This window comes from Alosa alosa, chromosome 5 (genome assembly GCF_017589495.1).
Source record: "Alosa alosa isolate M-15738 ecotype Scorff River chromosome 5, AALO_Geno_1.1, whole genome shotgun sequence".
Classification (NCBI taxonomy): Eukaryota; Metazoa; Chordata; class Actinopteri; order Clupeiformes; family Clupeidae; genus Alosa; species Alosa alosa.
Genome location: NC_063193.1, coordinates 17,530,507 through 17,553,515, shown reverse-complemented (window position 1 = coordinate 17,553,515; position 23,009 = coordinate 17,530,507). Strand labels below are relative to the sequence as shown.

The 23,009-nt window shown below is 44.0% G+C and overlaps 1 protein-coding gene across 1 annotated transcript; it reads left to right on the top strand.

Moving 5' to 3' along the window:
- The first annotated feature begins 747 nt into the window (after positions 1 to 747).
- si:ch211-166a6.5 (clustered mitochondria protein homolog) lies at positions 748 to 21,303 on the top strand. Its single transcript, XM_048242893.1, is given in 28 exon segments — positions 748 to 992; positions 6,408 to 6,517; positions 7,029 to 7,200; positions 8,502 to 8,639; positions 9,623 to 9,786; positions 10,141 to 10,295; positions 10,906 to 11,028; positions 11,326 to 11,461; positions 11,644 to 11,736; positions 13,201 to 13,404; positions 13,877 to 14,129; positions 14,132 to 14,396; positions 14,704 to 14,777; positions 15,058 to 15,162; positions 15,377 to 15,477; positions 15,830 to 15,982; positions 16,076 to 16,138; positions 16,385 to 16,620; positions 16,773 to 16,857; positions 17,040 to 17,193; positions 17,429 to 17,568; positions 17,663 to 17,743; positions 18,387 to 18,512; positions 18,899 to 19,008; positions 19,240 to 19,333; positions 19,614 to 19,742; positions 19,872 to 19,945; positions 20,058 to 21,303. Coding segments are annotated over 28 exon segments (4,128 nt in total). The 5' UTR covers positions 748 to 946; the 3' UTR covers positions 20,602 to 21,303.
- The last annotated feature ends 1,706 nt before the right edge of the window (positions 21,304 to 23,009 follow it).

Sequence of the window (23,009 nt, the reverse complement as noted above, 5' to 3'; positions counted from 1 at the left end):
GCGAAATGCATGTTTATGGTTTATGGTGCCGGCCAACCTGACCTGCTGTGAGTTTAATCACCATGGGTATATTTAGGTAAGGAAAGGGGAGTCTTCCTGTTTTCCCAAACCTTAACATCAGTTTAGCAGGATGTGTGTGTGTGTGTGTGTGTGTGTGTGCGTGTGACCTATTCTTAATTTTGTGGAGTAAAAGGGGGGAATGGTCCTCAGGGCTTGAAAGTAATTTTGGGAATTTAGCAATTTGCATATAGACCCTCTCTCCTATCTCTCTTTCACACACACACACACACACACAGAGAGATTCCATTCAAACTGGTTTGGTCTGATAGATTAACATAGTCCCTTAGTCATTCCTCTTCGTTGCTGTGGCCGTTTATGATAATCAGCAATATATCTGAAAGAAAATATTTGTAACTTGACCTATTTTCAGAGAGAGAGAGAGAGTAAATGCTGTAAAAGCGGTGAGCAATCCCTGTGGTGTAGTAGCAGTAGAACTGAATGAGCCATCTCTGCCCTCCCTCAGGGATAGGGGGAGGAGAAGGGAGGGAGGGAGAGAGAGAGAGTTGCCTAGGGTGTGGCAGTGATAGTAAGAGATTAAACAGTGCCTAAGCAAAGAATGAAGACACACCCAACCCACAGAGAGTTTAGCAGAAGGAGTCAGTGAGTGCGGGAGAGGGAGAAAGGGCGTGCTGTTGAGCAAGAGGAAGGAGTGGCTAACTCTCGTGTGAGAAAAGAGAAAACGTAGGCTTAGAACTGCAGAGTGTGTCTGTCTCACACCTGTCCTGTTGCCTGCTGTCACCAAGAGAGGGAGGGAGAAAGAGAGAGATAAAGAGAGGGAGGAAAGTGAACGGAAAAAAGAAGAAAGAATACTGAAGTCACTGGAAACTAGCAGAAAGCTGCACAGCAGAAGAAAAATAGATAAAGAGTGAAAGAAAGAAGCAAAGTCATGAAGGACAACGGCAAGAAAGGTGGACGAGGACAGGGAGTCCCAGGTGAGAACAGTCAGCCTTCGCACTTCTCTCTTCTTATCCCTTGTTTTCTTTCTCTTTTCCCCACCTCCAACCCCTGATCCCGTGTCCTGTTGCTTCTTCTCCTCTGCACTCTCTTTCTCTCTCTCTCTGTCTGTGTCTGTCTGTCTGTTCTGCCGTGCAGTGGACTTCTCTCAGGAATGCTGGTAAGGTTTGGCAGAGCTGTGTGAGCTTGGATCCATGTGGGAGCGGTTGTTTGCAAACGGCCATTTTTGTAAAGTGTGCGTGGTTAGGGAATGTGAACTCAACTTTTTCCACTCGCCCTCGCATACGCTCTTTCTGGCACACACACACACACACACACACAGAGTCACCAACTCTCTCTCTCTCTCTCTCTCTCAAACACACACACACACACTAGTGTTGGGGGAAAAATTCCAAACAGGCTGACTCACCGTTTGACTGCTCTTGCTTCCACACTCCATTTACCTCCTTTCCTTCTTGTTTAGTCAGTCTATCACTTTTCTAAACCACACACACACACACACACAACAAACTTTTTCTCTGAGTCATACACACGTGCGTGGGCATGCAGGCTACCCCTATCACACACTTCTGCCTGTTTTGTCTTTTGCCTTTGTTTAGCTACCCTTCTCTTGCACACGCACACACACACACACACACTGTAAGACTGACGTGTGATTTCTGTTAGCTGGGTTAAGTTATTTTGGCACTTTGCCAGAAGCACTGATCAGGAGACATTCTTGACTCTCTTAGGGAGGTGTGTGTGTGGGGGGGGGGGGACTGAGATGGGTAGGGGAGGGGGCAATAGAACGCGTTTCTCTCTAGGCAACAGGAGAAACTGACAAGTCTTACATAACAAAGCCATCATGGCAACCCCAGCTTAGGGCTATTCACTATGCACTGATCAGGGACATTCTTGACTCTGACTGACTGACTTGCTGCTGGGACTTCACAATGCACATAGCAAGAAGGGCAACCATGCCACCGGATGATTTCTGTTGAAGACGATGGATGATTAAAGACCTAGGGACTGCTAGAAGCATGTGACGTTTAGTCAATATTAGTAGAGTGCATAAGAGACGTGTTTTTTAGCTTCTTTAGGGATGTGAATGATTTTATTGACAGCAGATGCACTAAGTGTGAAACACATGGTGAAGATTAACACAGGCTAGATGTTAGCTGTAGCATTCCCATATATTCCCACTGCATGTTTAACACTTGGTGGTATGAAAATGCATGCAAACTGCAGCATCTGTAAATTGTTTCGCTTGCATTTTGATTGAAAATGTTCCGGGCTGCCTCTAACCTAAAACAGGCCTGACTTGAGCAACACTGGGGCTCCCTATTAACCCTTAAAGGAGTAGGGAATGTTGAGAAATTAACGTTCTAACGAATATCTGGGTTCATTGAATTCAACATAGAATTTTAGAACCTTCAATTGTTGCGGAACTTAGAACGTTCAAAAACCTACACCTTTAAGGGTTAACAGACGCAAATTATGTCTCTTTATAATTGTGCATGTGTGCATGCACAGCATGTGTTTACGGTATATGCTGTCTGTTGTTGCAATTTTGTTTTATAAGATGGGGGTATTTTAGTATTCCACTTTGAATGATGAATCCTTCTTGTGGTACTGTACATACAACTGTGCTTTGGCTGCAGGTCTGTATGGACATGTCATTATTTTATTTTATTAAATTCAGACTCATGACTTTGCCATGTTGCAGTGCTTATGGGCCCAGTCACACTACCAATGAACTGCCCTCTTTGTGAAAGAATTAGCCAATCAGTGGCTCTGTTTGTGACAGCGTGGTGTTCCTCCTCTTCTGCCTGTGCCAGAAGTGGGTTGGGCTACTGAGGGTGAAATCACTAACCCTCATTTTGTGTGAGAGAGAGAGTTAAAGAGAGAGTTTTAGCATTCTGCTGGAGGGTGTGTGGCTGAATGAATGCTTCAGCATGCAGAGGGTGTGAGTGTGTGTGTGTTTGGACAGGCTTCCGTCTCAGATGGACTGGCGTAGCTCAAAGAAACACAAGTGGAGTCTTGCTTTTACTTGTAAAAGTACACGCTCTCTTTCTGTTTCTCTGGCTCCTGAAGAAAGTCATTACCAATTCAAAGAAGTCTTCTCTACTTGTCCTTTTCATAGCTCTGCCCTTAAAGTTCAAACAACTAACCCACAACTTTTTTTGCCACGATGTTCCACTGACAACAGCAAAGAAAGAAAAGGAGAAGAGAGTTTATTTTCTTGACTATCCTGGTGGATTCCCAAATTAAGCTAGAGCAAAAAAATAAAAGATAAAAAAGCCTCACTAGTCGCCCTCTGAATGAAACCAGTGTTACTGACTTGACATTCTGGCAACAGTAAACTTTCTCACAACAGCTTTTAACACAAACACAGAGGGTCATTCAGGGTCACACACACACACATGAATATATGAAGATGAAGATATTATTATAACAAAGTAAAGTACATAGAAATGACTATAAACATAATTTTAATAGAATAAAGATATAGAATGTTAGGGATCACAATATTCATGTCTAGCTATAGGAATGGATGGCCCACTAACTCTGGAACGAGACTACAAGTAGGCCCTTTCAGATGCTATCTCTGGGAGGATATTGAAATTTTTTGCAGCTTTGGAACTGTCAGTTAGCCAACCCTGTAATAGGCCAGCCAACCCTGAGACAGACCCTTCTCAGTAGAAGATACCATCTGTGTGCGGATATTAGCCTTGTCCGCAGCTTAAGCTGCCAATTCCCCAGAGACTAATGTAACCTGCGTTGTGTTGAACCTGTGCGATTCAGCCCTGCACACGCCCGGACTCGAACCCGTGAACAGCAGCACCTCGGATCGGGAGGCGAGCGCGCTAACAATTCAGCCAATAGCCCAGGCTACAGGATTGCATGCCAGCAGCATTCTTGAGGCGTCGGGGAGTGAGGTTTACCAACGTTCCACAAGCACAGCTAAGCTAGCTGGCATCTGTTACACTAACCACACAGCATCAGTGCCATGCCTGTTCAAGTCCCTTGCTATATTAGCTGGAATCTGAAGCCCTGTCCACAGACAATGGTTTGGAAACCATTAAACCACTAATTAACTCTTTCTGCATGGGGCAGCTAGCTAGCTCTTGCTTACCTCTAAAACTGATTCAGAATGAGACACTAAGTGAAGATAATTACTTCTCTCCACAGCTTACCCTATATGTGCTGTCCCACAAAAAAGTGACTGCCTTTGCAGCGGGTAAGAACCACACCCATCCAGAACCACTTTCCACACCTTTCCACACCTGATCCCATCCTGTTCAAGACTCGTTTCAGACCTTCTCCTGACTCACTCCAACCTACTCCAGACCTGTTCTGCAGCCTACTGTGATTTAGGTCACGGGTACGCTATCTGACTAAGTGAATCAGGTCACTCCAGTTGACTGCTGGGGGTTTTAAAAAGACCCCTCTCAGGCTTCAGGTATCCGCTGGGCCAGAGCGCTGCCCTGGCTTTTGTGTTCCCCATTTGCCTATCAGCATGTACCAGAGAGGCAAACGGAGATGCACACTGCAAACAGTGACCGCAGCTCAGTTAGTGTGACAGTGTGTGTGACCGTAGTCGTAGTGTGACAGTAGTCGTAGTGTGAGTGTGTGACAGTAGTGTGAGTGTGTGACAGTGTGAGTGTGTGTGAGTAGTAGTGTGAGTGTGTGTAACAGTGTGAGAGTGTGTGACAGTAGTACATGTAGTGTGAGAGTGTGTGTGAGTAGTAGTGTGAGAGTGTGTGTGAGTAGTAGTGTGAGAGTGTGTGACAGTAGTAGTAGTGTGAGAGTGTGTGTGAGTAGTAGTGTGTGTGTGTGTGTGACAGTAGTCGTAGTGTGAGAGTGTGTGACAGTAGTCGTAGTGTGAGTGTGTGTGACAGTAGTAGTAGTGTGAGAGTGTGTGTGAGTAGTAGTGTGAGAGTGTGTGACAGTAGTCGTAGTGTGAGTGTGTGTGACAGCAGTAGTAGTGTGAGAGTGTGTGACAGCAGTAGTAGTGTGTGAGTGTGTGACAGCAGTAGTAGTGTGTGTAGTGTGTGAGTGTGTGACAGCAGTAGTAGTGTGTGACAGCAGTAGTAGTGTGTGAGTGTGTGACAGCAGTAGTAGTGTGTGAGTGTGTGACAGCAGTAGTAGTGTGTGAGTGTGTGACAGCAGTAGTAGTGTGTGAGTGTGTGACAGCAGTAGTAGTGTGAGAGTAGTAGTGTGTGAGTGTGTGTGAGTGTGTGACAGCAGTAGTGTGTGAGTGTGTGACAGCAGTAGTAGTGTGAGAGTGTGTGTGACAGCAGTAGTAGTGTGAGAGTGTGTGACAGCAGGAGAGTCCTCTTTCCGGTGGCAAGGTGTAGGACATAATGCAGACCACACAGAAACACATGGAGGAGCTGGAATTGGGGCAGTCTTGGTTAGTTTTCTATCAAAGATGAAGATCAGAGATCTCTCAAATAATCTCTCAAATATGCATTTATTTGTTTCATTTGTTTGTTGTTTAGGGGTGTTATGTCAGGGGTTGGGGGAACGACACACACACACACACACACACACACACACACACACGTGTGAACATAGACCCATCAATCTTTCCCTGGTCCCTGTCGACCTCTGGCCTGTCAGGCTTGTTGGTTCCCTGTTGCCTGAGGGAGTTCCCTTCCCCCGGTTAACTTCCTGGTTGTTCATCACAGCATAGGATGTAGGTGAAATCAGCTGCTTTATGTCTCTTGCTGACCATGTTTGTATGTGTGCAAGGGAGAGAGAGGGAGAGAAAGAGAATGAGAGAGTGGTGTGTGTGATCTATGTCTGACTCAGACTAAAGGAATGCTGAGAACAGATTTTTTCTTTTTATGGGGATGGCTCAGTGGTTTGCTTTCACCAGGCAAAAGTGTTTGGCAAAGTTGGCCCATAGCCCTGTAGATGAAAGGGTTCCCGTTGAAAGGGCAACAAGAGGAGAACATTTTCCCAACTCAGTGTGTGTGTGTGTGTGTGTGTGTGGCTTTTGACATAATGCTCTGCACGTCAGTGCATGGAAGACTATGATTCATGAGGAAGGTCAAAGTAATTTTCCTTTGTCAAGGCCCTTTTGGGATTTCCCATTCATTGTATGCTCTGAAATGAAAGGAGTTCTTATAGTGGAGAATAATTTATTCCCAAATCCTCAAGGCCACAAAACACACGTTTACCTTCATCCTTATCTTCATGTATCTCATGAGATAAAGACATTGGGGTTCCTTTAGTCATTTCCTTGTATGGTAAGCCATGCAGGATTAAATAGATCCCTTCAGCCTCCACTTCAATAGAACTCATTATTTCCTTTTATGGTGTGAAGAATCTCCTACTGGGAGAAAAGATACATGTACCACTGTCAATCTAACTCTTGCTTTATTTTGATTGGTCTCGTGGTCTAGATGGGCAAGCAGCAACCAATGGGAAGAATGCTGCCGAGGTGAAACAGGAAGACGACGGCTCATTTTCTGTGAAGATTCAGGGCCCTGGAGTTGAACCTTTTGAACTGCAGGTCAGATAGCGGTGTGTTTGTGTGTCATTCCCTGAGCAAATACTAATGTCAAAAGAAAAAAGAGAGAGGCAGAAAAGCCTCCAGACCAAGACAATCCTTAAACTAAAATGTCTTTATTGAATTGAAATGTCCTGAATGGACAGATTAAATATATTATATATATGAACAGATTAAAAATGGCCACGCCTATCAGAACGCGTGCCTACTTCAGCGCATTTAATCGATCCATTCAGGGCATATCCATTCAATAAAGACTTTGTAAGTGGTTAAGTGTGTGTGTGTGTGTGTGTGTGTGCGTGTGTGTGTTTTGTCTGTATGACTGTTTGTATCCTTACACTTTTATCATTGTGTGTGTGTGGGGGTGTGTAATTGTGTGTATATGATTGTGCATTGTGTGTTGATTATTTGTGTATGATAGTGTGCATACTTACATTATTGTGTGTGTGTGTGTGTGTGTGTGTGTGTGTGTGTGTGTGTGTGTGTGTGTGCGTGCGTGCGTGTATGTGTGTAGGTGCACGGGTTCTGGCTGGTCCAGGATGTGGTGCTGGCAGCTCTGGGCCGTGATGAGGTGGCTCCACGCACCTCCCTCTCTCTGGCCCTCTCGGGCGTTATGCTGGACCCTCTGATGCCACTGCAGCAGGTCAAAGGCCTCAAGCCAGGGGCCACCCTACGCCTGGTGGAAGGTGAGCCAATACACACACACACACACACACACACACACACACACACACACACTAGGAACCACACTACGCCTGGTGGAGGGTGAGCCACACACACACACACACACACACACACACACACACACACACACACATATATACATGGACAAACACACACACACACATACACACACACACATGTTAAGGGCCACCATACGCCAAGTAGAGGGTGAGACAATACACACACACACAGACACACACACAAACTCAGCGGACTCATGTTTTCCAATGGAGTCATTTTGGCTCATGTTCTCCAGTTCTCCATTGTGCCTCATTGTAAACCTTTTAGGTATAGGTAAGGTTAGCAGTGACGCATAGCATATGTGTGTGTGTGTGTGTGTGTGTGTGTGTGTGTGTGTGTGTTGTTTTTGGTATATTTTAATGTGAATATATGGAACATTCCCGTGTAAAAGTCTTTGTGTGTACTCCCTGTGTATATGTTGGCATGAGTGAGGGAGAGTGTGGGTGGATTTTGTAGATCAGTTGAACTGGTTACACTACTTCTATCCACAATAAGCAAATAGTCTTCTATCCACAATAAGCAAATAGTCTTTCACGATATAGGACCATACCTGTTGCCCCTATTACCCGCTCTCCTTTTTTCTACATTCTCTCTTTCCTTCTCCCTCACTGTATTTGTCTCCTCTCCCTCACTTTGTCCTTTAGTCTAATGAGATCTCTCAGGTCATGCTGATCTGAGTCACTCGCTTGAATTTCCTGCAGAAAAAACAGCTTTTATACTTTTTTATGTGTTTCCTCACATGTATGTGTTTATGCTCTGTATTTGCGTGTGTGTGTGTGTGTGTGTGTGTGTTTGTACTTCTGTGTGAGAAAAAAACTCTAGCAATAGAATAGATTGAGTGACTAACTGTCTGAGGATTTTACTGTCTGTGAGATAAAATAGAATAGTTGACCTAACTGTCTTTTTACTGTCTGTGAGATAAAGAGTTGACCTTTACTCTTGCAAAGCAGAAATGCCACTCCAAAAGATCAGTGATAAAAATGATGTGTGTGTTTGTGTGTGTGTGGCCGCAAAGACAAACTGGTTATGTGTATGTGCATGTGTGGCATACATTTGCATTCATTTGCATTTTTCTGTTTTCTGTTTTTGAGGACACTATATTGTTGGGAGACAGCGCAGAGATATTATTTTTGTGTATGTTTATACTTTACATTTATGAGTGTATAAGCAATATATAATATGTTTGTGCGTTTGTGTTTGCATTGTTTATGTGTGTGTGTGTGTGTGTGTGTGTGTGTGACAGAGCCCTATTCCCCGCGTTCTGCACGTGCTCACCTGGCGAGGGTACAGGATCTCCTGAGAGCAGCAGGACCTCATGACTCCCTAAAAGACGGCAGATCCCCCAGCATTCTCAGCACACTCACACACACACACACCACAGGTGAGACACAGAACACACACACACACACACACACACACACACACACACACACACACAGATCCTCCTCAGAGATCCTCGTCTCATTCCCACACACACACACCTCCATTCACATAGACACACCTGCAGCACACTGAGTCATACACACACACACACACACTCAGACTTACTCATCAATGATGACATGAAATTCCAGGTAATAATGTCAGTTCTGATGACATACACTATATTGGCAAAAGTATTGAGTCACCTGCCTCGACTCGCATATGAGAACAGGTAGGGTCAATCCCAAACTGTTCCCACAAAGTTGAAGCATTCAGAGTTCCTTTCACTGGAACCCCTAACCCAATAGAATACCTTTGGAATGAATTAGTGCGGAGACTGAGAACCAGTTTCCTCATCCAACATCAGTGTGTGACCTTACAAATGCGCTTATGGAAGAATGGTCAAATATTCCCATAAACACACTCCTAAACCTTGTGGAAAGCCTTCCTAGAAGAGTTGAAGCTGCTATAGCTGCAAAGGGTGGACTGACATCATATTAAACCCTATGGATTAAGAATGGGATGTCACTGAAGTTCATATGCGAGTCAAGGCAGGTGACCCAATACTTTTGGCAATAAATAGTGTATATCTGTGGTCACTGTTATGATATTGCATATCTTTGTATGTGTTTTAGGCCATGATTATGACCATTCATCACTAATTGAACGGTAATTAATGTTGTGGTACGTTTAATAGTTGTAGCCTATAGTTCAGCTTTTAGGATAAGGATGTTTTTAGAGAGAGAATAGCCTGTCTATCTTATATACAGTAGCTTTTACTGTTTGATCCTTTGATAAATGTACATCTACAAAGTAGGTGATTGACCTGAGACGACTTGATCATAGATTTTAAGATCTGATCTGCAGTGATTTCCGTGAATGACAGCAGTACGCTAGTTTATGCTGGTTAAAGTTAACTGTTGTTAACCTGTTGTTGCTCAGATGCTCCCCCTGCTGGACACTCCTCTAAGAGCCAGAAGCGCCCAGCCAGCAACACCAAAACAGATCAGCCCGGCCAGGAGACCGGCCCTCCAGAGTACATCCTGCCTGGAGCTGCAGAGCGCCCCCCACTGGCTACTCTGCTGCCCGCAGACCCACACAGTGAGGTGAGTACCATGATGCGCACACACACACACACACACACACACACACACACACACACACACACACACAGTGAGAAAAGCAGGGCAAACACACACACACACACACACACACACACACACATGCAGTGACAAAAACAGGGCAAACATACACACACAACATACACACAGATGCAGTACATGGCATCAGATTTCTCAAACAAAGATGCTAATGATGAAAAAGATGTTGATGGTGGAGGCATTTATGGTAAAGTTTTGTTGATGATGATGATGATGATGATGAATGATGATGATGATGATGATGATGGTGTTGGTGATGGTGATGGTGATGGTGATGATGGTGATGGTGATTTTCCAAAGGTTCCGAGCTGTTTGTTGGACCTGTCACTCAGCTGTTGGAACCCGCCCCCTGGCCCCAGGAAACTGCAGGGTGACTTTTTGTACATCACTGTACACACACGGGAGGGGCGGCACTATGATATCTCTTCCTGTCCTCGTGGCTTCTTCCTCAACAGGTGAGCAAAATATTCCTGGTTACAGATTCTGAGCTCAAGACAATACTCCCATATCAGAATGAAAACTACAGGTGATGTTCTTTTGAACAATGTTGTTGCCAAGCAGTATTACTGACTGACGTTGACATCTGTGGGCACTTTCCCACTAATACTAGGCAATTGTAATTAGAATCATCAGCAGGCAACTTGTCATAAACATCAAATCAGGTAAACAGGAAACACTAATGTGATTAACATTGCTGAAAACGTTTCCCAGAGTACCGTTATCTACTACTGCCAACATTTCAGGTCAGGCAGCATTTTAAACCATGCAGTGAAACTTAGTCTGAAGCTCTTTTGACAGCCACTTCTATAAAAAATATGCAAAAATATGCAAAAAATATGACCTAATGACTAGCTTAGAGAGAACACGTTGGAAACAACAAGACAAATGTTACAATTTTTAGGGATATAATGGAGACACCATCTGGTTTATATGTTTAAATAATTATTTTCATGGGTAATTGCAATCTTTTTCTAACAGGTTTACTGTACATTGTAGTCCAGTGTTGTACACAGCTATATTACCAAGACCATAGAACACCAAACTATTGATTGGCTGTTTGTGCAGGTCTACAGCTGAGGTGTTCGACCCACGTCCCTCCACTTCCTCTTCTGTCTGCCACTGCCTCACGGACCTGCTGAGTCAAATCAGCTCCGAGTTTAAACAGAATCTCACTGCACTGAGAAACAGGTACATACACACACACACACACACACACACACACACACACACAAAGACACACACACACACACACACACACACACACACAAAGACACACACACACACACACACACACAATATTGGGGCAAGAATGCGAGGTATGCACATGCATTTACACACACAGAAACAAGAGTTCAAAGATCAAAGACGGAAGAGAAGACACTCCCATATCTATTGTTCATTGTACCTAGTTCATACAGTCACATTTTCATCTGTGAAAACTGTGTGTGTGTGTGTTGTGTTGTGTATGTGTGTTGCATGTCACAGAAACCAGCGTCCAGCTGAGGAGGCACTGGCATCTCCGTACCGGGTGTTGAGCTGGCTGGGTCCTGCCTCTGCTACACGCTCCCACAGACATACCTACAGCAGCCCACTGGCCATACAGGAACACATCATTCCAGAGGTGTGTGTGTGTGTGTGTGTGTGTGTGTGTGTGTCTCACTGTGTGTGTGTGTGTGTGTGTGTGTGTGTGTGTTTGTCTGTCTGGCTATTTGTTTGTTTGTCTGACTGTGTGTGACATAGTGTGTGTGTGTGTGTGTGTGTGTGTGTGTTTGTTGTATGTAAATGTATTTGTGTTGTTTGCAGACTCCAGATTGGAATGAGGAACTGCAGGCAGCCAGAGATCTGCCCCAGAGGTCCTTGGAGGAGAGACTGCAGAGAGACAGAGCCATTCAACAGGTACACACACACACACACACACACACACACACACACACACACACACACACACACACACACACACACACACTCTCTCTCTCTCTATCTCTCTCTCTGTCCCTCTCTCTCACACAGACCTACTCATGCATGCACAGACAGACACTGTACCCACACATATGCAGTCAGGCAAACTGCACCCACACATATGCATGTTTACATATCCAGCTCAACACACAGATACACACACACACATACAAAAGACCCACACTTATTTTATTTTGTACATTAGTGTTTTTTTAAGTGTTACAACACATATCCCAGAGTAAACAGGAAAGGCCATAGCTTAGTATGTCTGGGTTCAGAATATCAAATCAAAACAGCCCGTAACCTTACAATTGATAAAACTCTGCCCTGCATTACTTCTGCTAACTAGTTAGCTTGTCAGAGCTCTCTTACATTAGCAAAACATTGTTAGCCATTCCATAACGTTGTCAAAATATGTTGTCAACCAGGCGGAGTTGTACAGTTTTATACATTATCAGGGGTGGGACAATTACCTCCCCACATTGGAGGTGAGTCCGAGGGAGTAAAGAGGCATTATAAATAAGAACTTGTTTGGAACTTAATGGCTGGAGTGCATCTTTCGTGCGTCAAATTGGGAACACTGATGATGGGCCTGTAATATAGATCTTTTTCGGCACTTTGAATACATTTTTAGATATTTAGCCCCTGTGTGCGCTTTTTGCTTTTTCCACTTTATTTTGGAGTTACGCACCGGGCGAAACATCTAACTATTAGACTAAAGGCGCAGACGCCACCTCTACCTATGTGGAGTGCATCTTTCAACATATTCACTCTTGCAGACATGTCTGTAGTACTTTCCCAACTTTGCAAGATGATTCACCCTGAGCTCTCCCAAAGTGATGGGCACACCCCTCCCAGAGCTGCTGTCATATGGATGGGGCAATAACGACATCACAGATCAAATCCTCCTCCCACAGTAATGTGATGCAGCTGGGTGGGGGAAAGTTTAATGTGTGATGAGTCACATATCACTTGGACGTTCCATTCTTGCCAATGTTCTCCTCTCTCTATTTCTCTTTTTATAATCTTTCCATCTCTAGGACAGTTACTCAGTTCCTTAAGCCAAACAGATATTGTGCGATTTTGACACAATGTTAGCCCTGAATCAATCACACTGTTGACTCGGGCTGAATACTTGTCCAATTTGTCATGTCAGTTGGGCAGGCTCACGGTGCCAAATAGAAGATGTCAAAATGAACATTCCAGTTCGCGGTTAGATTCATTTGGATCTCTGGCATGTCAGATGTTGTTAGATGTCCTGCAGTCGCATGCACAGTAGTGTGTGAGCACAGAAAACACATCTGATTGAAACATACAGTACAAGTTACCATTTTAAATGTGACTGAATGAAAGCACACAGTATCCATCCAGCATTACTCAATCCTGTTTCCACCAATCCAGGTCAACAGCGCCTTTGTATGGGCAGCCACACAGGGAGCAGAGACTGTGATTGACGGCTGTGTGGACCCAATCAACGGTGCCATGGATGAGCCGGCCTTCCTGTGGAGTGGTGTGTTTCTGAGCCAGGGCGGGGCAGCCGCTGCCCATCTAGGAGGGGAGAGGGGGAAGAGGGCCGCCCAGCGTCTGGAGCTCAGGGCTGTTCAGGTACCAGTGACCTTTGACCCCCACAACCTACTGTATGACACAAGAACCATGACTTCCATGTTCCTAAATTGTTACCTTTATAATCTGACAAGAGGCATTAATTATGTTCTGATTTCCACATATGTCATGTACTTACATCATGTGTTATTTCTTCAATTTTTTGGAGCGTGTAAAATATGAAAAGTATATTATTCTGTTGATACATTTATATAATGACGTTTTCACCAATTTATCAATGGTGATTTGTTAAATGAGCTAAAAAACATTTACATATGATACCCCATTACCCCATTGTCAACTCATTACTTTTAATCAATCCACTAATGTAAAGTTTAACCTCTTAAACACTGTTATTCCACCCACCTATAATTTGTGCGCACATAAACACGCCCCTCTATTCAGCCATGTACATGTAAATCCCCCAATCTGCCCTGCTCCAAGTGCTGACCGGTGCCCCCTGCTGTCTATGCAGGCCTACAGCCAGCTGGAAGGGGATCTCCAGGGTCTCCACACGCTCCCCACAGCGGTGGTGGACTACCGTGGGGTGCGTCTCTCCGCGCAGGGCCTGGCCCCCGGCTCGCAGGGCTCAGAGGCCGGGGCCCCTCGGGGCCTCCTGTATGGCTTCGCTGCGGGCCCCCTGGAGAACCCACTCCGCAGGAAGCTCTTGGAGCTCCTGGCCCAGTCGGCCAAGGGCCTGTCCCTACAGAGGCACGCCGTCATTGGCCCCACGGGCACCAGGTGCCCCTCTTCACCTCCGTGGATGCCCAGGGGCTGCTGGGGGCCGACGGGCGCTACTACGTGCTCGATGTGTTCCGCACCATGCCTGCCGACGCCAACTACCAGCCTGCAGAGGAGGACCAGAACGGAGAAGGGGATGGCAAGGCTGAGGGTGTTCAAGCAGCGGCGACCTCAGACCTCAAAGAGCCATGCAGGTTCCCTCACGCTCTCTGCCGCCTGAGGCCTGAGCTGGTCAAAGCCTTCATCCAGCACAAGTGAGTGTTTATGTGTGGATGAGTGTGTCTGTAAGTCTAGGTGTCTGTGTGCTGTGCATTTACTGTATATGATGTCTAGGTGTCTGTGTGATCTCTGCATTTATATGGAGCATTTGATCTTTATTAATGACAATTCTATTAATTTGTATATGCTTTTTAGTGTGTGTGTGTGTGTGTGTGTGTGTGTGTGTGTGTGCGTTGCGTGTATGGACAGATGGACATGAATGTATGGACAGAGGGATGGATTAACATGCATTTGTGTGTGTGTGAATACTCCACCTGATTCTACCCTCCTCTTCTCTGTCAGAAACATCCAGTTCACGCAACGAGTCAGAGAAAGGATGGAGGAGAATGGAGGAGTAGAGGAATGTGTGAAACCTGGTAAGACGCACAAATGTGTGTGTGTGTGTGTGTGTGTGTGTGTGTGTAGCACTCCCATAGTGTGTGTGTCTCATCTCTGTAACACTTTACTTTACTGAACCTTTCATTACATTGTATTAATGCCAACAATTATAGTTTTACACAGTTAACATTTACAATTACACTACATGAATATATGATATACTGATGTGTATGACAAACCCTAGTCCTAAATATATCTGTGTGTGTGTGTGCGGTTGTACTTTTGTGTATGGTGCGTGTGTGTGTGTGTATTGCCCAGGTGACCCGCGAGGGGCAGAAGCAGTAAGAGGGGCATGCAAAGATGTGGGCTCCATCAGTGACATCATCTTTGAGATGCGCTTCAACCCCAATGTTTTCACTCCAGGTATGGTTTCTCCTGTACTACAAGTGTACCTAAATAGAATAATATTTTTTTTGTAATTGCTTCCTATATTTTTGTGACTACCTATGCTACTCTATAATGCCTTGAATATATAATTTTATCCCATTTCTTTGCCTCATAACTTTAAAACATTTTTATGCTTGTATCTGTGTGTATATGTTGATTTGTGTGTGTGTGTGTGTGTGTGTATGTGTAGGAGTTGAGTTTGCCAGCTCTGAGACGGCAGCGATCGAGCTGCAGAAGAAAATGTTGAAGGAAGCCGGCTCATTCATTCTCACACATCAGATACCAGCACTGGTGAGCTTACACTATACTACCTGAAGGAGTCTGTCAACACATCCAGTACATAAGAGCTGCACTACAGTGCTAAGTAGACTACTGTCCACACTATCCATTAGAGGTAGACAGAGCTATTAAATCTGGGACCTTTACTGCATAAAACATTGTTTTTTACTACTATGATCCTATGTATGGTGCCAGTGATGGTCATGGAAATGTTCACTTATAGCGAAAACATATGAAACATGTAAAACACAATATTAAGGTGCAACATCGTGTAAGAACATCCTTCCATGAAAAATAATAAATATGATGCATGATTCAACAGCATCCTTGAATGAGAAATATGTTTATTTATATGTTTATGTAGTTGGAAGACTGTTTGCACTGCCACGAGATGCCCATAGATAGTGCTGCTCTCTGCCGTGTCCTGCATGAGAGAGGAATCAACCTGCGGTACCTGGGTCAGCTGACCACAGCCATCAACAAATCAGGAGACAAGGATCGTCTTCGGCACATAAGAGTAGGTGTAATTTAGACACCTGTTGGCACATCATTTCACTCTAGGCAAATTTCCAGAACTGTGTCTGATATTCTGTTCCCTCTGTTTTTTCAGAGATTGGCATATGTTGAGATTGTCTTGCGGTCAGCCAAAAGACTTTTCAACAACTTCTTACAGGTTGGTTTTGTATACTGCACAGTAGCACACTATTGTTTGTACCCTTTGTTCGTGTCCTTGCTTACAAATAGTAACTTGCCTACATTTAACAAGTTGTACTGAATTGTCTCGTGATACCCCATTGTACCCCATGATACCCCCAAGTTCTGAAACACTGAAACATTAGTTGAACATTTACTGAAAACATAGTTTAGTGCTTATCATGTAAATAAGTATTTTTTTCTCTGTGTCTCTTATTTTTCTCAGTCTGTGGAGGTGTCAAGTCTGTCAGCAGCTGTCAGTCATTTCCTCTGCTGTCTGTTGCTGCCACACCATGGCTCCGCCTCTGCTGGGGAGGAGCCTAAGAAGCGCTCCAGGAGGCGAGGCCGTGGAGGGGGAGGGGCTTCCGACAGCACTGCCTGGAGCACACTCAGTGGGAACGAACTGTGGAGCCTGATTGGTCAGGACGCCAAAGCAACCTATGGTCTTACAGAGGGCTTGGGGTGAGACATTAAACAAGTATTCAACCATTAACACACAGCCATAATATGTTCCTACACAGAAGAGGAAGAGGGGGGATGTTTTGATAGACGTCTTAATTAATTCATTTTGCTATACATTGGCTTACCGTACAGTATGTTAAATGTTGTTGCAGTACCAATGCTGACCACCTGGTGGAGCAATATGGAGTGCAGAAGATGTCTCTACTGAGGGAGTTCTGTCTGAAGACCGGCGTACAGGTAAGTGTGTTGAAGTGTGTTGATAGACTTTCATAGGAACTCAAAGGAAAGCTGTTAAACACAGTCACATGATTTTACTGAAAGTGAGCAGAGTGAAAAATATTGTTGAGAGAATAGTAGAACAGCCTATGAGCGGACAGTGTACTTTATGCTCTTTGCAATTTTGTTTCCCTGTGTCACAGCTGCGACTCAGAGACTATGTCCTTGATAACCGTAACAAGGCGCCCATCGGACCTGACGACGTGTACAACATCCTACCTGTGGTGAAACACCTCACCATGACGACCCAGGATGCCTCACGGCTATTTCGTGCTGCCCAGGGTTACCTGCAGAAAGGTACATGTGTCTGTGTGTGTTTGTCATGACTGAATGAGCAAGTGTAGATCCCTCCCTCATACAATACAAATATTCTCTATATTCTCGGTCTTTCTCTGTCGCTGTCTCTCTCTCTTCTTGATGTCTCATTACCTATACAGTATTTTTTTTTTGGATGTACTACTGTAAATTTGTCTGAAATATGTTATGGTTATCTGTTTCTCACTCTGAAATGTGTGTGTGTGTGTGTCTTCAGGCCAGCTGGACAGGGGGTATGAGCAGCTGAAGGAGGCAGCCTATCTGTTTGGTCGTGTGTGTGATGACCTTCACCCGGAGGCCTGTAGCTGTCTCAGTCTGCTGGCCAAAGCAGCCTACCTACAGGGCCGGCCCACGGAGGTATGCGTTTCTCTGTGTGTGTGTCTGTATCAGTGTCTGTGTCTGTGTGTTGATATACTACCCATAATGCTCTGCTCTGCCCTTCCACCTCCAGGCTCGTAGTGTTCAACTGAGGGTGGTGGTGATCAGTGAGAGAGTGCTGGGCTTCGACCACCCCAACACCATCAAGCAGTATGTAAGTATGGAGACAGGACACACTCAACACAACATTACACCTACTTAACTCTCCTATTACACTGCAACCTACTCAACACCGTCAACCAGTGTGTGTGAGACACAGGAACAATCTTTAACCATAACACTAAGCGACTAAACGACTGCCGACTGACTGCATACAGCACATGCTGCACTGGTACTGGTGGTGCGGCTGTCTTGAGTGCATGCTGTGCTGTGAAGGAATGTCTTTACAGATCCCAGTTATAGCCTGAGTGCATGCTGTACTGTAAAGGAATGTCTTTACAGATCCCAGTTATAGTCTGAGTGCATGCTTTACTGTGAAGGAATGTCTTTACAGATCCCAGTTATACTGTAGCCTGTGGCGTGTCTGAGCCTATTGTGTGTAGCCGTTGTATCCTGTGTCATGTTGTATTATTAATGTTGTATTAACTGAGGTTACTTAACAAAGGTAGAGGGTAAAGGTAAAGGTTAAGAATTTAGGAGATGCTTTTTTAAAGTGGCTTACAGAGATAAGCAAATCCAGGTCGATCCCATTCCAAGCAGCGACGCTTCTCTATTTCTCTCTCTCTCTCAACTTCTCTGACTTGTTGTTTCTTGCTCTCTCTCTGACTTCTTCTCTCTCTCTCTCTCTTTCTATGTAGGCTCTGTTGGCGGTGTATGTGTACTGTGGCGGCGAGGTGGCCTTGGCACAGCGGTGTCTGTACCGCGCTCGTCTCCTCATGCTGCTAGTGCACGGAGAAGACCACCCCTACATCGCTACCCTGGATGTAAGTCATTACTCATAGTTACTCATCATACTCATCATACTCATCATAACCACAATCCACTAATGCTAATACCCCAGTGGCTATTCCTGCTTTTTAAAATGTCTGCCCCTGTCTCTTCTGCCTATAAATCCTTGTGAAACACACTTCCATTCTTAATCCCATCTATACTCTGTCTTCCATCATTTACCCCTTCAATGCCATTTCCCTTTCCATAAGGAAAGATTCATGTGAATTTTGACATTATCGTGGCTGATTCTTTGTCCAGTTATAAAACCTCACATAAACAAGTGCTAGCGGATGTCTGTAGTACATTCAAGTAAATTAGGTCATGAAATGTATGAGTAACATCCTGATGTGGCCTCCTATTTTCCTTGCTCCTATCCCAGAGTTCCCTGGGATTAGTGTTACAGGGACCACAGTCCATCCAGTACCTGCAGAATGCCCTCAAAATCAACTCCTCCTTCAGGGGAGACATGGATGTCAAGACTGCCCTCAAGTAAGACATGAATCCATACCTTATTGCAAGAGTGCATACACCATTGCAGTTCTGTGATACTGGATGTTAAAGACAATACATGAACTACCGGTATTATCTCATTTGTCATAAGGATTTCCTTTCTTTATTTGGATTGGACACATCCAGTGCTTAGTGATTTGCTATAATGTCTATGGCAATGAAAACCAAATATCATGGATTTTAAGTTTGTGTTGTGTCATGTGTATGCAGTCACCATCTGCTGGCCCAGAAGATGTGTGTAGCTGGAGACTACAGGGCAGCCATGACCCACGAGAGGGAAGCCCAGACAGTGTTTAAGAACAAGGTCAGACAAGTTACACACACACACACACACACACACACACACACACACACAACAACACACAGACACACACACACACACACACACACACACACACACACACACACACACACATGCACACACACACACACACACACACACACACACACACTCACACTCATGCAAACAAACTATAACAACAGTGAACCCATGTAAAAATATGTCTTTATCTTTATTCATTTCAATAGTGTAATCTGTAATTTAAAACCAAGTTAACATTTATATGCACACTTTTGTGTCATAGTGTGGCGAGGACCATCCCCAGACCAAATGCAGTGCTGATTTCCTGACAGCAATTACCCAGCAGGCTGTGCGTGTGGAGCGCTCCCTTCGTCAGGGAGGATCGGAGCTCTCTGACTTTACCACACCTGAGGTAAGATGATTGACACATTAAGAACTAGATTTTATGATATTTTGGTGTGAATGTTTAGATTTCTGTGCTTTGGAACACTAGACTCATGTTTATTGTTCACGACCTCAATGTTCTGTTTCTTGTGTCCAGACTTTGGCGCCCTCTACAGACACAACACTCGAACAGCTGGCTCTGGTCAATGGCATCCTCAAGACCTCCTACAGGTAGTGAGTGACCTTGTTCATAAGTCATTGAAGCCAAATAGTATTAGTACTGCCTGATACATGACACTTGGTAGTAAGCTAAACTACAAACCATTCAACTCTTTCCCTTTAGTGAGAAACTTCTTCAGATGAAAGAAAAACTGAGAGAAAAGAAGGCATTGGAGGAAGCCACAGAGACAAAATCTGAAACCCCAGAAACAGCCAATGGACAACCTGAAGAACAATCGGCCAATGATGGAGAGGTTGCTGAGGGTGAAACCACTCCCTCACCTGATGAGAGAGCTAACGGTCAGTTGAATTCTACTGCTAACGCTGAGTCACCCATCCTCAATGGAAACTGCTCAGCAAGTGACACAGACGAGGAAGGAGGAGCCACAAGGAATGAGGACCTATCAAAATTGACCAATGGTGAAGTGCACTCCACAGCAGCCAATAACCAATCAGAAGAGGCAGAGCCAAAAGTTAACGGGGTGTCTGGATCTCACGAGGAAGAAGACAACACAAAAGATGGAGCCCTGACTGCTGTGAGCAAATCAGGGTCAAAGGTTGGTGTCTCCGTGGTTACGGATTCCCAATCTGAAGCCACCATGATCAATGGAAGAGACAGCATCATGGCCAACGGTGAAGTGACGCCAGCACTGCAAAATTCTGAGTGAGAGTTGAGCAACCAATCAGAAATAAGGATTTGTGAACATTGGCAGAGTGAACAAACCAATTAGAGCAAAATGACACATCAACTAGAGAATCACTGGCTAAACCATGCTTTTTGCCACCAAGTGACCAAGGCTATACCATATTTGAAGATGTTTAAGCCCTAACTCATCAAATTTCCACAACCCTCATAGTACTACTATGGGATTTGCTTTGATTCTAACCATGCAAGGTGACATTTTGCAGCACTGATATCATATCCAAGGACAGTATTTTGTTCTGATTTACTTTTAGAATTTAGAAAATAAAAAAAAGCCTTACAGTCACCCTTTTATTATGGTTATTCCCTGTAAATGTATTACTCACATTCCCTTTATCCCAAATGTCTACACCCCCAAGACTTAAAACTGGACCAGAAAAATATGTTGCTCTCTCACAAATACAATTGACTCGTTTCATAACGAGGGCAGAGTGAGAAGAGAATGACATGAAAAAATGACGAGGTAAAATTGTTTAAAAAAAAAAAAAAAAAGAGACACTAGAAAAGGAGGGATAGAAAGCAGTTGAGAGAAGAGAGGAGACTGTTGTTTTGTGGTCTCCTCATGTTGTCTACAGTGGATCATGTATCTGGTGATGGGAACGGGATGTTGCTGTCTGTCTGAAGGCTTTTTTAAATGGTTACAATAAACAAGACACTTTCACCAAAACAGATGGTTTTTGTGGATAGTTGTTTTTTGTGTGTTTTTAATAGGATTCGGTTAAAGCTCAGTTTGCTTTCCATGTAGACACAACACCACTGCATATTTGATACTTAAAGCAATGATACAATATAAAGTTATACTGTAGTTGTCTCTTTTTTAGCCACATTGTATAATATACCATGAAAAAGACATTGAAGACACACAATTTAAGATTCCTTTATGAATCCCAGAACCCAAATAGCAGTTGCTCACTAATCATAATTGAACAAATAAAATCAAAGACATTAGCATTCAAAACGATATCAAGAACAGGGGTAAAAATATACAACTAAACTACCAAACCACTGATACTGACACTGACCACGCAACATTATGGCAGTTGAAGCATCAAAATATTTCCAAGAAGCACATAATCCTAGTATCTCTATGATGTCATTATGGGGATGATGGAACAAAAACATAAATATACAGCTGACAACAGCCTAAGGGTAGGACATTCTTTGGGTGTGACAAGTCCTGAGTTCATCCCGGATAAGCCCCCAATTTGTTACGTTACCCCTTTTTAGCCTAAGGGATAAGGGAATGTTTGCAAAAGTACTGTATGTTGGTTTTGCTAGGCTGTTCTAGTTTGCTTACTCCTACATAAGTGAAGAGTAATATATAAAGGACACAAGGGTAAAACCAATGTTTTTCAACTAATATTAACTACATGTGATGTGAGCAGATGTTAGCGACCAAATCAGATTGATTACCTAATTTTCACTTGGTATATCCTGACTGGCAGTCTTGTGTTCTTGTGCATGAATTATAGCTATTGTGTGACATGTGGAAGTGTTGAGCTAAATCATAAATGTTTGTGGTTAAGCTCTTACTCATGGTGTTAAAATTATCAAAGGGATTTTGTCTCATTATTACATAAGCTTAGCCTGGCTAACGTCAGACCTCATCTCATTGAGATGGGGTCTGGGAACTAGACATTCATTTTCTCATATTTGAAACGTGGTTTACGAATGCCCAGAGCCGTTTATTGGGCGCTACGAATGTCTACCAAATGCGTCTGTACATAACTCATAACGGCTTTGGTGTGTCGTCATCGTCTTGCTGCCCTCCCTCCATTCTGTCATTGGTTCCTTCGTTGAGGTGAAAACAAAGTCCATAGAATCCAGGCTGCCTAGCAGCGTGAATAAAATCACGCGCCTAAGGCAGCATGGGAAAACCCAGGCTAACATAAGCTTGAGTTAGACCTACTTCTAGGGCCCAGAGTGACTATGATGAGTTTTGCATGGCTCACCACTATGAAAATGTATCTTTATTCAAATTTTAGCTTATAGGGCAATAACATGAAAGTCTTGGAAAAAACTTTCATCACTTGATTCTCCATTCTTCCCTTCATATTCACAAACAATTTGTTTTCAGTAGCATTTTGAAAAGTTGTCACTATTCGAATATGTCACATATATTGCAAAAATGTCTTTCAGTTGTCAAAGATCTAAAGCATCATCCCTATAATCAATTAGGTATACTATTCAAATTTGCAATGCAACAAAATATTTGGAGCTGAATAGCCTGAGGTAGCCTAATTACAGGTACTGCAATCAGTATAGCCAAAGTCCTTTTAGGCCAAGTCCCTCCACTCGGCGGCTATATACCAACGTTTTATGGGCACTCATCGGGCACAGTCTTTGGGTCGAACTGCGCGTGCGCAAGGCTTC